The sequence below is a fragment of the Tribolium madens genome, unplaced genomic scaffold (assembly GCF_015345945.1).
Source record: "Tribolium madens isolate multiple individuals breed KSU strain unplaced genomic scaffold, Tmad_KSU_1.1 Scaffold_19;HRSCAF=116;Tcas5.2_LG9, whole genome shotgun sequence".
Taxonomy (NCBI): Eukaryota; Metazoa; Arthropoda; class Insecta; order Coleoptera; family Tenebrionidae; genus Tribolium; species Tribolium madens.
This window is the reverse complement of record NW_025400983.1, coordinates 10,368,854-10,383,152: the sequence shown is the minus strand read 5'-3', so window position 1 is coordinate 10,383,152 and position 14,299 is coordinate 10,368,854. Positions and strand designations below refer to the sequence as shown.

The 14,299-nt window shown below is 34.9% G+C and overlaps 1 protein-coding gene across 5 annotated transcripts in view; it reads right to left on the bottom strand.

The window, feature by feature from the left end:
- LOC123015429 (protein sidekick) overlaps nucleotides 1-14,299 on the bottom strand; it is a 60,230-nt gene that overhangs the window by 761 nt on the left and 45,170 nt on the right. Inside the window, exons 5-22 of one of the 5 annotated variants that reach the window (XM_044415141.1) lie at nucleotides 13,175-13,302; nucleotides 13,018-13,113; nucleotides 12,730-12,849; nucleotides 12,487-12,639; nucleotides 12,278-12,404; nucleotides 11,920-12,221; nucleotides 10,250-10,450; nucleotides 9,336-9,968; nucleotides 8,630-9,291; nucleotides 8,351-8,579; nucleotides 5,582-5,884; nucleotides 5,349-5,532; nucleotides 5,077-5,292; nucleotides 1,748-2,141; nucleotides 1,457-1,696; nucleotides 1,053-1,398; nucleotides 406-1,005; nucleotides 46-350 (exon numbers count right to left, since the gene is read on the bottom strand). In XM_044415141.1, coding sequence (XP_044271076.1) covers nucleotides 46-350; nucleotides 406-1,005; nucleotides 1,053-1,398; nucleotides 1,457-1,696; nucleotides 1,748-2,141; nucleotides 5,077-5,292; nucleotides 5,349-5,532; nucleotides 5,582-5,884; nucleotides 8,351-8,579; nucleotides 8,630-9,291; nucleotides 9,336-9,968; nucleotides 10,250-10,450; nucleotides 11,920-12,221; nucleotides 12,278-12,404; nucleotides 12,487-12,639; nucleotides 12,730-12,849; nucleotides 13,018-13,113; nucleotides 13,175-13,302 — 5,239 coding nt within the window. The remainder of the gene's footprint in view (nucleotides 1-45; nucleotides 351-405; nucleotides 1,006-1,052; nucleotides 1,399-1,456; nucleotides 1,697-1,747; nucleotides 2,142-5,076; nucleotides 5,293-5,348; nucleotides 5,533-5,581; nucleotides 5,885-8,350; nucleotides 8,580-8,629; nucleotides 9,292-9,335; nucleotides 9,969-10,249; nucleotides 10,451-11,919; nucleotides 12,222-12,277; nucleotides 12,405-12,486; nucleotides 12,640-12,729; nucleotides 12,850-13,017; nucleotides 13,114-13,174; nucleotides 13,303-14,299) is intronic. The other 4 variants (XM_044415144.1, XM_044415142.1, XM_044415143.1 and 1 more) reach the window with 4 other exon arrangements.

The following is a 14,299-nucleotide window of genomic DNA, read 5'->3' as shown; positions in this document are numbered from 1 at the left end:
CTACAAAAAGAATGAAATATGAAACAAAACACAAATGATAGTCACCTGGGATTCGGATGAACTCATTTCTGATGGCTTCTCGGTTACGCTGCTATCGTCGGGATTTTCATCGTAACCTTTGAGACTCTCCTCGTCGGAATTGTAGGGAACTGAAGCCGGTGATGGTCTCGGGGGGGATTTTCCCAACATTGGAGGGGGTTGTTGATGGACCGGCTTGCGAGATAAAGTGCTACGTTTTGACAGAGTCGAGCTTAGGTTACTTGTGCCGTTGCGAGTTCGGTAGTAGTCGGCGGTCATGTCGTCACGTGACATTGCCATGAGTTCGCCCATGCTGTTTTGAGCACCTTCTTCTATAAATTTTACGATAATTTTTGGTGTTATTAATAGGGGAAACACAAGACTTACGTTTATACTTGTAGCTTTTGCTCTTAACGCACAAAATTGCGATTATCATTATGATAATGATGATAGAGGTCGCTGCTAGTGCGACCATGAACCAGGTCTGTCGGTAGAAAGGTTCATACTGTAAATAACTGTATTCTAAGTACAGTTTTGATGGTGTTAGAACTGGATCTTTGATATAAGCAGGGCAACTAATACCGAATTTATTATAAGGAAAAACTCTGAAATAGTAAGAGGTTGATGGAAGGAGACTTTGGTAGGAAACTGTAAATTCTTGCAAGGGTCCGTTTGTTGATTTCGTGACAGTTTGCCACCGCAAATCATCCTTTTTCCTCGATTCAATATAATACCCTAAAATTGGACCCTTTCCCGTCAAACCATTGACCCAATGGAGCTCCACACTTGACGGTGTTTTAATCAAAGTGAGTTCTTTCGGCGTCGTTGGGGAGCCGTCCTGTGGCCCTGTGGTGACATTATCCGAAATCGAGGGTCCATAATCGATCGTTTGTGCCCTCACTGTAAACGTGTAAGTGATTTCTTCTTCCAAAGTTTGTAATAAGAGCTCCGTCGATGTTACTTTTTGCTTGACTTGTTTACTAAAACCTGAACACAACGATAAATTGTATTAAGTTCGAGTGTAATGGACATACGCTCGTTTTCCTCAGTCGTTTCGTAAGTGACAAGGTATCCAATTATGTCACCGTTGCGTTTTTTCGGAGGATCCCATGATACGAGTAAGCTGTTCATTGTTATGTCGGAAAAGTGGAGATTGGCAGGTGGACCGGGAAGGCCTTGGAGTGTTTTGACGGTGATGGGGCGTGATCGGGGTCCGTCACCGGCGGGGTTAAAAGCGAGGATTTGGATACGGTATTCGGTGTATTTGTCGAGGAAGACGAGGCTGTGGGAGGTCATCGTGGCGGCGATCACTTCAATTTCTTCCTCGAATTTGTGTCCCTCGTCGAAATCTTGCGGTGAGTTTGTCACCAAATAAAATATCTAAACCACCAAAATAACAAACCATTAATAATTTTGCGATTTTTATAAAAGTGTTAACCTTGTATCCCAACAATTCGCCATTTTGCTGCTGTTGTTGTGGAGGCTTCCACTTTAACCGAACTTCAGTTGAAGACACAGCTTCACCTTCTAAGTCCCTTGGCTCACCAGTTGGGACGGCCTCCCCTACATAAACCGTGACGGGAGGTGTCGCAGGACCCTCCCCTTGTGAATTAAACGGAACCACAATTATTTCATAATTCTTATCTTGCAATAATTCACTCAAAACCATTTTTTTCGCCTAAAATAAATCAATCAATCATCTCGAAATTTATTTTTTGCATCAATTTACATTAATTCCGAAAATTTCCTCCTTGGGTGTTGCTTGTAATGCAGTTGGATAGTCAGAGACCGGTTGAAAGACTACTCTATAGCCTCCAGTTTTAACATCCCCGTTCCAGTACTTTTCCTCGACTGGGTCCCAGTAAACTTCGACACTTGTTGTTGTTATTGGGACTACTTTTAGGTTTGTGACGCCTTTACTGGGGGCTGCTGGGTAAGTTCGGACTTCGATAGATTCAGGACTAAAGGGGCTTGGACCTATATCATTGGTTGCGCGAATCCTGAAGCGGTACGAGGTGAAGGGTTTGAGGTCGGAGACTGTGTATGATGTGAGTTGGGGGTCTACACGTTCGGGAAGGGATTGCCAAGGGCCCCCATTTTCCATTTTTTGAACTGTATAATATCTGAAAAAAAAAGTGTTCAAAAATACATATACAGAGTGGTTTTTTAAAAACGAGCCACCTTTGATATCTCAGAAAAATTAAGAGAAATTAGAAAATCCCGAGTCAGGTCAATTTTTATTTACAGGAGAACACCTTCTAGTGTAAATTTGAAAGTTCTAGCATCAACCCCCTTTGAAATACAAACAACCCCTTCAAAATTTTAAATAGCACCACCTCCTTTGTGATACTTCAAATGAAAGGTATTTTGACCAGGAATTCGCCCGTGTTTTTTTCAGTTTCGATTAATTTTTATAAGGTTACAATTGGGGACAGAATACTTTGGTCGTCACTTTTCTGACACTTAAATGTGATTCAAGCTTTAATGAATGACAATTTCAAATTAATGACAGCTATTATATCTTTCTATCAAAAATATGTACAACTTGTCAACTATGATTGACAGTAGCTAAAAATAAGGTTAACAGTCCTAAAACATGCTTTACAATTTAATGTCACTCAAGTGACATTGACGACCAAAGTATTTTGTCTCCAACTGTACATGGTGTTCAATTATTGATAATACTAATGTATACTTCACAGAACAAAGTTGAAAGTTTATTTTTTAACTAAAATTAAACTGACATTTTCTGTTCTGTGCAATAAATTCTCAAAACTCAAAACACAGACTGTTCAAAATACATTTCAGTTAAAGTATCACAAAGGAGGTGATGCCATTTAAAATTTTCAAAAGTACACTGAAAGCTGTCCCCCTGTAAATAAAAATTGATCTGACTCGGTATTTTCTAATTTTTGTTTATTTTTCTGAGATATCCAACGTGGCTCGTTTTAAAAAAATCACCTTGTATATTTTACTCGCAGATATGTACAATATACAGTGTGTCTCCGGATTGAGTTTAAGAAGAAATTTTTTTTATCTTTGTTTTTAGGCTAAAACTGCAAAGGAAAAACATTTTTTTCTTTACCTGAAACGAGCAAATCTTTCATTGTTCAAACTCTTCTTAAGTCCTATCAAATGGGCAGTTTTATTTTTTTGACAATGATGTCACTTTGCAAAATCAGTTTACGCAAGTTAATTAATAAATATGTTTGTGAAAAACAATTTTAATACATGGCAACTCAGAGAAACAGCTTTAAGATAAGAAACCAAGTCATTTTTAACAAGAACTATCATTCTTCAGTTATAAATTAATTGTCAAAGTGACATATAGTTGTCAAATCATTAACTTTTCAGAATAATGAAGTTATAATTACAGATTTGCTCGTTTCAGGTGAAGCAAAAAATATTTTTCGTTTGCAGTTTGGGCGTAAAATCAAAGATATTTTTTTTTCTCTTGTTAACACAATTCGGGGACATACTGTAGAAAGTGTGGAAAATAAATATGTGCTAGAGAATAACTCAAGTAATAACTAATAACCAATAAAAATATTTTGATTTTACCTTGGATATTGTATCACACAGAAAACGCAATCATTTCAAGATTTTAAATGTATTAATAAAATATGTATATAGAAATATAAAACATAAAAATTAATGACCGAATTGTTGTCATGGATGTAACAAATAATGCCAGAAGAAACCAGAAACGTAAAAAAATAGTAAAGAAGAACTATTGTGAATTTAATACTAAATGCCTTAATCTTGTTATTAAAAATTTTGTTTAATCTCAGAATTTTGGGGAAGCAGTATTATTTATGTTTTTCTGTTATTTATGTTTCAATACCCGTTATTGTTTTTCAAAACATAACAGAAAATGCACCTTGTGAACTTTACACAGTATGTTATTGAAATGCGTTAAGAAGCTTTAAACGGTGATAAAACTCATCAAAACAAATTACTTCTATATCTACCATTTTTTCGAAAACTCAAATTTATACTTACATTTATTTTCACCGTATTCCGTGTCATCGAGTCGTTTATGGATGGCACGGTACGCAAAAAAAGTAAATACGGCAAAAACCCAGGCAGATAGGTCTTGCAAAAACTTACTGACACAATTTAGTCACGTCCTTCACCTGCATGCGGCCGTGTTTACAATTTATTGGCAAGTGAATTTCCCGTAATTATCGTCAAAAATGGTGCAGTAYACTAATCCKKAGTTAACAGACATGGTGCTGATCTACGGGGAAGCTTTATCGAATGCTGCTGGAGAGATTTCGCGGTCGCCAAGTTCAAATTTAGAAAATCGGTGGATAGGTCGTAATGGACCAGTTTTATGGCCAGCTCGTTCACCAGACTTAAATCCTTGTGACTTTTTTCTATGGGACCATTTAAAACAGATTGTTGGTGAGAACTAGAGCTTCTATGGCTCGAAGGGCACAAGTATACATCGATAACGGAGGGCGTCATTTCGAACATTTAATTTGAAGGTTAGTGCATTCTATGGTTAGTGCCCTTGATCAAGTGTGGTGCGTAACTTGGAATGTCATTCTCATTTACTACGAATAAAAAATTGGTTTTTGCTTGGCTATCTAAGTTTTTATCTTCTTTCGCTTTTAATGTACGCAGGGAGACATTGGCGGGTACTAGAATTTACGTTCAAACTAATTAAAATTTTATCTGGGTTTAGAAAGATTTTTCGAAAAAATGGTAAATAGCAAAGTAATTTGTTTTGATATATATTCACAGGGTATTATTCAAGTCATCCAGATTTATCAGATGTTTTATTTTCAAGATTCTAGTTGGGATAACTGAGAATTTTCAAGACTTTGTACATATTTCGCTTTTGCAATATAAATTGACACAAATGAATTTTTTAGGTTTTCGAAAAAAAAAAGAAGCGTTATATTTGTTTAAACTACTTACTTAAAAAAAAAAACACTAATTGAGGAATGATAAAGTACTATAAAAATGTGATTTTTAATCGAAAAAAAGTTCTTAGTATGTTTCCATTTATTTGGTTCACCACCAAATTTAAGTTTCTTTTTTTTAACTCACCTCAGTGGTGCGAATCCATCTCTGCCCGGTGTCCAGCTGAAAGTGATTTGTTTGCTCTGTACCTGGCTGCGACTGATTTGTGGCAAGGATGGTGACTGTGGTGTGTCTCGATTATTGGTGGTAAAAACTAAAGCATGAGCTGTTTTGCCCCAGCCTAATCTCGTCTGAGCAGTCACGGAGAACATGTAATACTTTTCAGGCTCCAACTGTGTAAACCTATAATCATCAATTAGTGACAATTACACACTTCAAAACCATTAGAATCGCCGCACCTGAATGTTCTATCAGACGGCGGAAATTCCTTCGAGTATTTATTATTAACGTTCACGTTATCGATATGATATGTGACTTTGTAAGCCAGGATTTCGCCGTTGGGCTCTTCCGGGACGTCCCAAATGATTCTCGCTGATGTAACGGAAACGTCGGGGAATGACACATTCGAGGGAGGACCCGGGACTAAAACAATCAACTCAGTTTTGGGACAACAACGTGACACGAAACCCACCATCTTCGAATGTTCGGACGCTGACGGCGGGTTTGCTTGGCTCGCCGTCACCAAGTCGGGTGTACGCCAAGACTTGGATGCGATAAACGACGAATTTTCGCAATTCGGTCAGAGTGGTTGTAAAAGTCGAATTGCTGGCGATTAGTTTGTACTGTACGGGTGATTTTGATTCGGCAGCGTAATAAACTTTGTAGCCTTCAATTAAGCCGTTTTGGTGTTCTTTTGGGACGTCACCCCATTTCACTACGATTGTAGTACTGGAGGTAGCGTTTGCTTCGATGTTTAATGGCCCGAACGATGGCACTGCAAATTGCAATTGTGTGAATTGGGCGAGGTTTACAACGTTGTTTTTATGAAAAACTGGATTTTTAGAGGAAACTAGATGTGGAATTGGAGTTGTAACGTATTCATGGCGTTGCAGCGTATTCACACTTCATCAGTTCGAGTGGACAGTCAACGTTAATAAATTGTTTGAATTTTTTGCGAATGCGACACAATGGTAATAATTGATAAACAAAAATTTCAATGAACAGTGGTAATACAATATTTATTCAAATTAAAAGCAAAAGCAAAAAAATGTTTCATGCATCTAGAAATAAAAGAATAATTAATTGTATTTCAGTGCAAATGAAATACAGTTTACATTTTCCATAATAATAATCTGATATAACTGCAGTTGGTGAATAACTTTCAAACAGAACCGGCTCATTGTTTGCACTTCATTCTTTATAAATATCTCGGTTTCCATCACTATTATTTTCCACTACACGACTTCATTATTTCGTTGTAAAATGGAAAAAAAAAATGGAAATCAAACTAATCTTCATATAAATAAACTTTTTAACGAGTACCTAATTTTTTTTCTCTTTCTGTTGAAGTTTGCAATAATTATCTCTTCGGATATTAGTTTTTTTCGAAATTGAAAATTTTATCAATGAATGAAATATCTATAGGATTGTTTCATCGTTCAAGATCAAATTAACAAAGTTTTTGAACCATAATTGAGAAAATCACAATATTCATATTCACATTTTGTCAAAAACAACTTTTTTTGGATATTGTATCTTATCGAAAAGAAAGTTATATAAAAAAAAAGAATGTTTTGTATTTACCAGACCTTAGTAATTGTTTAAAAAATACATGCCCAGAAATAGAAACCGCAAGATATGCTATAAAGAAAAGTTTCCTTATGTAATATTAGCAGATAAAAAAAATGAAAATTGTTTACCACAATCTCTTTGTAAATACTTGCTAACCTTTTCAAGAAATTCAAAATTATACGATAATAAAAATTTAATTTAATATCGACATATCATTAGCAACGGAATTGTGATTCAGGGAGTTTCCACGTATGTCTTTTATTAATTTTGAGTGATAGAACTACTCGAAGTTACAGTTGAAATGAACTATTTTAAAGGAATAAAATTACACATGACGGCATGACTTAAAAAGGGGTGCCAGAACTCGCGCTCCAGAGAAAAATGCCATGTAAAGTAAGATACCAAGAACATGGAAAAAATGTTAAAAAAAATTCTATTTATAAAAATTTCGAAGTTTTGAGAGTTAAAATTTTGCATTTTGACTATTTATTTCTGTTGGAAAAATAATTTTCCAAATTTTTTTGCTATAGGAAGCTCTGTATTCTAAATTGTTTAATGTTATTTGTGGCTTTTATTGGCAAAATGTTTGTACCTTTACTAAATAATTATTAAAAAAACATATACAAGATCATCAGTATTATTAAACAGACATAAAAAATGTCAAATGTCAAAATTTTTTGATAGATAGAATTTTTTTAACATTTTTTCCATATTCCTGGTATCTTACCTTACATGGCATTTTTCTCTGGGGCGCGAGTTCTGGTGTACCCTGTATGTCTATTTCTCTCTGAAACAGAATTCCGTTGCTCACCTGTTACACATTTATTATTATTTATTATTACACACAGTATATTTTATCCAAAAATTCTGATTTAAAAATATTGACTTATTATTCAAAATTGCTCATAATTGTAAGCGAAACAAAACAGATATAGATCTGAGAAACCATTAAGTGTAAATAATGCAGATTTTATTATCAGATATTTCACTTATTATCTCGCAAGATATGTGTGGAAATTTAAACAACAATTTAGGTAATCTAAAAATAAAAACCAATTGTACAGAAAATTTAACATTTGGACGATTAACAATTAGCAATTAACTCAAAATAAAAATGTATTTTTTCACTCCTATTAGTTAAATTTAAACTTTGCTTAGAGACCACTGCTGTTCCATATTTTCTTTTGGTACAAAATTTATATTTTTCGTATACGCTGAATAGCCAAGGATTTTAATCACTGTACAAGTTGTAAAATTTTATTATTTTCATATTGATACAAAATTGGGGGTGTAGTGAAGATATTTTTCAATTCTACTCGCTGCATACGTAATTAAAATATACGTACCGTGTACGTATTAAAATAAAAACTTTAAAACTTGTATTCACTGTAATTACGTTTAAACTAACTAAGTGTACTTTTCCGTATTTCAAACGCATCAAATTATTCTCCGCGAATATTACTCAAACCACATTCGCACACCATTCCTCTTGCATATTAATTTTTCAAACGTATATCTTCCTAAACCAATTACTCTCCGATTTCGTTCACTTTACATACGAATTACCTCACTTCCGCTATGTTAAAATCGTTAATTACAACTCAACATCGCATACATTATTTAACCTCCAAGTACGCAAACAAATCATCTAATCCTTTTCCCACCCTACCTGACTCCCTTGTCCTTTCTAACGCGACCGGCCCATCCATAGAACACCCCACATCATTACACGCTTGCATTGAGACTTCGTACAACGCAAATTCCTCCAATCCGGTAATCACATGTGAATTTGCCGTGTGATCCTCAATTGTCGCTGTGTGTTTTTCCCCTGTTCGCAACTCCACGTAACTAATCGTGTACCCTCGTGGGTTTCCGAACCATTCGATTTGCTGCAACGGCTGCAAAAACATTTTAAATATCTGCAAAACCCCACAAACCAAAAACGTACAATCCATCGAACCCTCACTTCAGTCGCACTCATAGCTCGAACTGTGACATTTTTAGGCGGATGCGCAGGGGGTGCTTGAATCGTCTGAAACTCCTTCGAGGCTTCGGATGGCTCGGAAGCCCCCACGACATTATTAGCAATCAATCGTAACTTGTAGACAGTGAAAGGGACAAGCCCTGTCACCGTAATCGTAGTTGCATCAGGATCGCTTATTTCGAAAACGACAAACCAGGAGGCGTTGCGCGCAGTTTGCGCCTCCACAGTCCACTTGGTGATGGAGGAGTTGCCATCGAAGCCGGGGGTGAATTGGAGGACGACCGAAAAGGCCTCAATGTTGGATAAAGCGAGTTTGGAGGGAGGATGGGGCAAGACGGGTTCAACCCCCGATTGGATGATTGCGACTTTAGGGGGGCCAGCCCCCATGGCAGTCCAGGCTGTGACCTCGAACTTGTAATGAGTGGTTGCTTGTAAGTCTGTTACTTTGAGACTAAGAGTCTCAGCTGTGAGGTTCTTGATTTTGACGGTGTCTGGCTTGTCGCGGATTTGGTACCGAATTTGGTACCCTGTGAGGATGCCATTGATGTGTTTAGGGGGCTGCCAAATGACCTTAACGGCACGGTCGCTAATATCGTCGAATTGCAAGTTGCTGACTTCATCTGGGACTGTTTAAAAATTAATTTTTGTTTGATCAAATATAAATACCAACCATCTTCTTGTGTTTTCACTGAGACAAACTCGCTGATTTCGCCATCGCCAGGGTCGGTGAAGCACAGGACCGTAACGTTGTAATCCGTGAATTTCTCCAAGCCTGTCATGAGGGCCGTTTGTTCCTGATTTGGATCTAGCAAATTCGGATGGACTGTCATCATCTTAGCTTCGAATAAATCGCCGTTTTTGTCAGTTTGCCACGCTTGGATTTTATATCCTTGATTAATTCCGTTGATTTTCTGCGGATCTGGGGGTTTCCACGTGATTTGAATTGTGGTGGAGTTAAGAGGTACCACTTTCTGGATTATAGGAGGTGCCTCAGGGACGCCCTCTTTAGTCTTAATCCGAGCACCTTCAGTAAAAACACCAACACCTTTATTGTTGTAGGCTGCGATTTGGACGATATAATCTTTCCAAGTTATTAAATCTTGAATTAAGTAATTTCTTTGTGCTTCGTTGGTTATGTTTTGGACGATCCAAGGACTGTTTGTATAACCGAATAATTTATATCTGATTATGTAGCCGAGTATTTGGCCGTTGCGATGCTCTTCGAGTGGTGGTTGCCACTGTGTTATGATTTCAGAGGAACTTCGGGCCGAACCAACGAAACCAACAGGGGGGCCAGAAGGGGCTAAAATTATCAATTATTGGATAAACTATAAACTGTTGTCTAAGATATTTGATGTGAAAAAAAATGATTTAGAAATTGTGTATGTACAAAAAGACAGTCGGACAGTAACACAACTGACGACATGCATAAAACATTGATCCCACCTTTAAATAGAAATTCATATGAGCTGCCTGCACGATAAAAATTAATACAACAAACAATGTACGTTTCATTTATCACAACTGTTTTATAGTCATCGCTTACTTAAGTAACACTTTTAAATAAAACAACATACTACCAACCTTCTTGAGGTAACATAACTTGATTACTAGGTTCGGACGGACTTCCTTCTCCAACACTATTAACGGCACTAACTCGGAATTGATATGCAGCTGCTGCTTTTAAATTTGTTAATAAAATCCACCTTTGATCGGCCGATACATTACTGAGTTCAGTTACCCAATTGAGTAAAGGATCTGGAATTGGGCCTGAAATCGGAGGAACTAATGGAACAAAATAAAGCTGTTTTTCATAAAGGTCGGGTTAGATAAAAAAAATCAACATTTTGATGAGCATGCACCAATCAGTATTTACAATAAAAATAACAAATTGGTTTTACAATACCACCAGCCACATGCTCATGCTCCAAACGATGTTTTTGTGTTCGCTATGACCTAGTCGTGCGGAAAAGAAGAAGTTTGGCCATATCATGGTTCTTAATTGAGTTCGGGAATTGTTATTGAAAAAACACTGCGTAATATAATTAAATTAAAATTGCACAACTCGAAAACCTTTAGAGTAGGTAAGCAAGTAATTAATACCGTGAGTTTTGCAGATATTAAATATTTGGCAGAATTTAATACAAAAGTCATTATGTCCACCTGGATACAAGGATACGTCCACCTGGATACAAGGATACATAATCGTAATAGGTACAAAATTCCACTAGACACACAAAAAGACAAAGACAAGAGTTCAATTTTTCTAGCTGTAATGCCTTTTTGATTTACAGTATTTTCAATTTTGTTTAAATATTTACGAAAATAAAGGAATCTTTAAATTGTAACTTTATTTACCTAACTTTAAACAAAATAATAATTAATACAATTTAACATTTGTCCAAACTGATTCAGATTTAGTTTTTCAAACTTTATCTTATAGAGACATATTTTTTTCTCTTAAAGGAAAATTACTTCAAACACATTTTTGTCAATCGTAGAAATTATGTTCTAAAAAAAAATTAAGATTTAAATGCAAATTTAAAATTTTATATTTTCTAAAATTGATGAAAAACAAGATATTTGTCTTTTTATAAAATTAATATCATATTATAAAGAATGTGAAATAGTGAAGATTTTTTTAAGTTGTTAATGGAAGTTCCCTTCAGTAAAAAACTTTTTCTGATATTACATTAGGATTATTGATTAAGCATTTTAATAATGAAAAATGAAATAATCCATTACCATAAAATAAAAAAAATAGGAAAAATGAATTAGACAATGTTTGAATTTTTTTTTAATGAACTACTACAGTTTGTATAAATAGAAATACTCCATTTACTGAACTGTCTAAAAAGAGGCGAGTTTATGGAAAATTACTTTTGTTTTATATACCTTAGAACAGTTATTATAATTTTCCACTGTAATTCTTAATTTTAGCAGCATTTTAATTACTTACTCAAAAGAAATTAGTCATATCTGCCAAATAACATTTATTTGTATCAAATAAACACACGGCACGTTTTTTTTTATGAAATATTTATGTTGTACTTTACCTAAAGCTAAACTAGAAGTCAAAAGATTAAAAGGCTTAAAAATCATGCATAAATGTAAAAAGATTGATATTAAAAACTGTCAATTGCCCAAGCAAAACCCTTAAACCTACTAACCAAGCGCATGAGCCCCTAAACCACCAATCCCATGAAACACAAAAACATAGTTCGTTCCTCTGAATTGAAAAAAGGCATACATACCAAGTTCGGGCAACTCTCTTTTTTGTATAATAAACTGTTTTATCGGACTATTTCCATCGAATCCAGGTATCCAACTAACATTAACTGCCCTTTGCGAGGCCGTATCCAGTCTTTCTGCTTTAACATTAGTGGGGGCGTATGGTAGTTCGATAACGCTCAATTTAGCTGATCTAGTTTCGTTACCACCAGGTGATTTAATCGAGCATGTGTAGAGACCGACATCAGCAGCTCGCACTGCTTGTATTTCCAAAGTGCCATCCTTTAAAATACTTATCCTTGAACTCGCTTTCGGATTTAAAGCTCTAAACACACAAAAATAAAAAATAAAATCGAGTTAAAACAACGAAGAATTACGCACTGTTTATTTTTGTACCAACGCAACTCGAAAGGGACAGCAGGATCGGAAGAGATTTTACACTGGAGGGTCGCTGTGTGACCGAGGAGGACTCGCGTATCAACCGGAGGTTGAATTATTTGAGTACGAACTGTAAATAAATAGAAACGTAGTTAAAACCGGTGAAAATTTTGAATTTTGGGACGCAAAACATGCAAGGCATTTTTACTGACCCAAAACTCCCAAATGTGCAGAACCTCGGACTTCGCCAGCTTCATTGGCTCTTATACAAGTGTACATTCCAACATCTGATTCTTTAACAGCAACTATTAGTAAGTCTCCAGTGTCGAGAATTTGGACTCTACTTGAAGTTTCAATAAGTTCGCCTGAAAACATTAGTAATGCACACAACCATGCAAAAGGCGTTATTTGTTACAAAAGCCTCAATTTTTTTACTATTAAAAAAATAGCATTACCTTTATAAATCCAGGTAACATTAGGTGTTGGGGCTCCCACAGCTCGACAAGCTAAAGTTGCATCTTTACCATCAAGAACTGTTACATTTTGTGGACCTAATTCCATCACGGGACCAGCAGCTACAACACATTTGTTATCTCAGAACCTCTAAAACGTTTGTACAAAAGAAAAAAAACCACTTCATGCTTTACAAATCAAAAAATAAAATAAAAGTGCAAACAGTACAATGCCACAAAACTTCAAACTACAAGTGCAATGTGTCGGCATTCCAATTTTGTTGCCCTTACATTGTGTCATAAAAACAAAATTCTTTTTGCTATGGCGTTCGCCGGGACTTCTCAACCTGACATATCTAGCCGATAAACTTCTCACTTTTCTCCGTTCTGCATGATAGTGGTGAAAAATTTTATTTTGGATTTGGGTTTCATCAATGTCAATACTTACTTTTCACCTTCAACCAGGTCGAAATTGAACTTTCCCCCGCTTCACTTTTGGCAAAACATTGAAACATGCCGCTGTCATTTATTAACAGCTTTTTAATACGTAATGAATTGTCTTCTTCGAGGACATACCTGAAAAGCAAAATTTTCGAATAAAAAGGTGGAAAATTAATAGACAAAAGCCGTTTTGTGTAACATGATTTATGATTTTTTTATTAGGAAAATGAGAGAATTGAAATTTAGCTTTTTTGTATGAGACTTAAAACATGGTTACGGTAATCGTTAGGCTAATTAACAAGAAACGTTTCTGTATGTATAGAAAATATTATCGATTTTGAGTAATGCAATATAATTTAATCAAAATATACAAATATGTAAAATGTGACAAACAAAATTGTGGATATTTTATATGAAAGGATTACCAACTGACGTATTATTTACAGAAATAAAACAACAATCAACAATGTTAAAATGAAAATTTAAATAAATTATTATGAACATTTTTTTTAAATATATAATTATTTGCTTTATTCCCAATTACTTTTTGAAAACCTTTGTTACACTGTATATGTATTGTCGATCTCACAATTTCTAAAAACTAAAATGAATCAAATTTATTAAACAGTTTTTTCAGATTCTAAATTTTTAGTTTAGGCATTAGATAAAATTGTAATATTCATTACTTAAGATGCATTATTTTGACCAACAAAAATCAGCGTAGAAGAACAATACGAATACGTTTTCAATACTAAATATTTGAAAATTACATGAAACATTTCTTTTGACTTGATCGAGTTTAACTAAATGCGATGGATTTAATAGGAAAAAAACTTTTTCGCCTTGAGCAAAAATCCATTACAATATTTTCAAAGGTTTCATAAACACATTGTTTTCACACACTTTTTAATTTCGGGTAATGTGGAATGTTGGTGTAATATAAAAAAAATTCGGACTTTCATTAAAGAATAAAAATACAATGTTGTCATTTCCACTTGGGAATATTCACAAATTTACCTCATTTTCCATTTTTTTTTTATTAAAATAATAAAACATCCAGCATAAAACATATTTTCACAGGGTATGAAACATTGATAATAGCATACATTAATGTGATGTTATTTCAACAAAA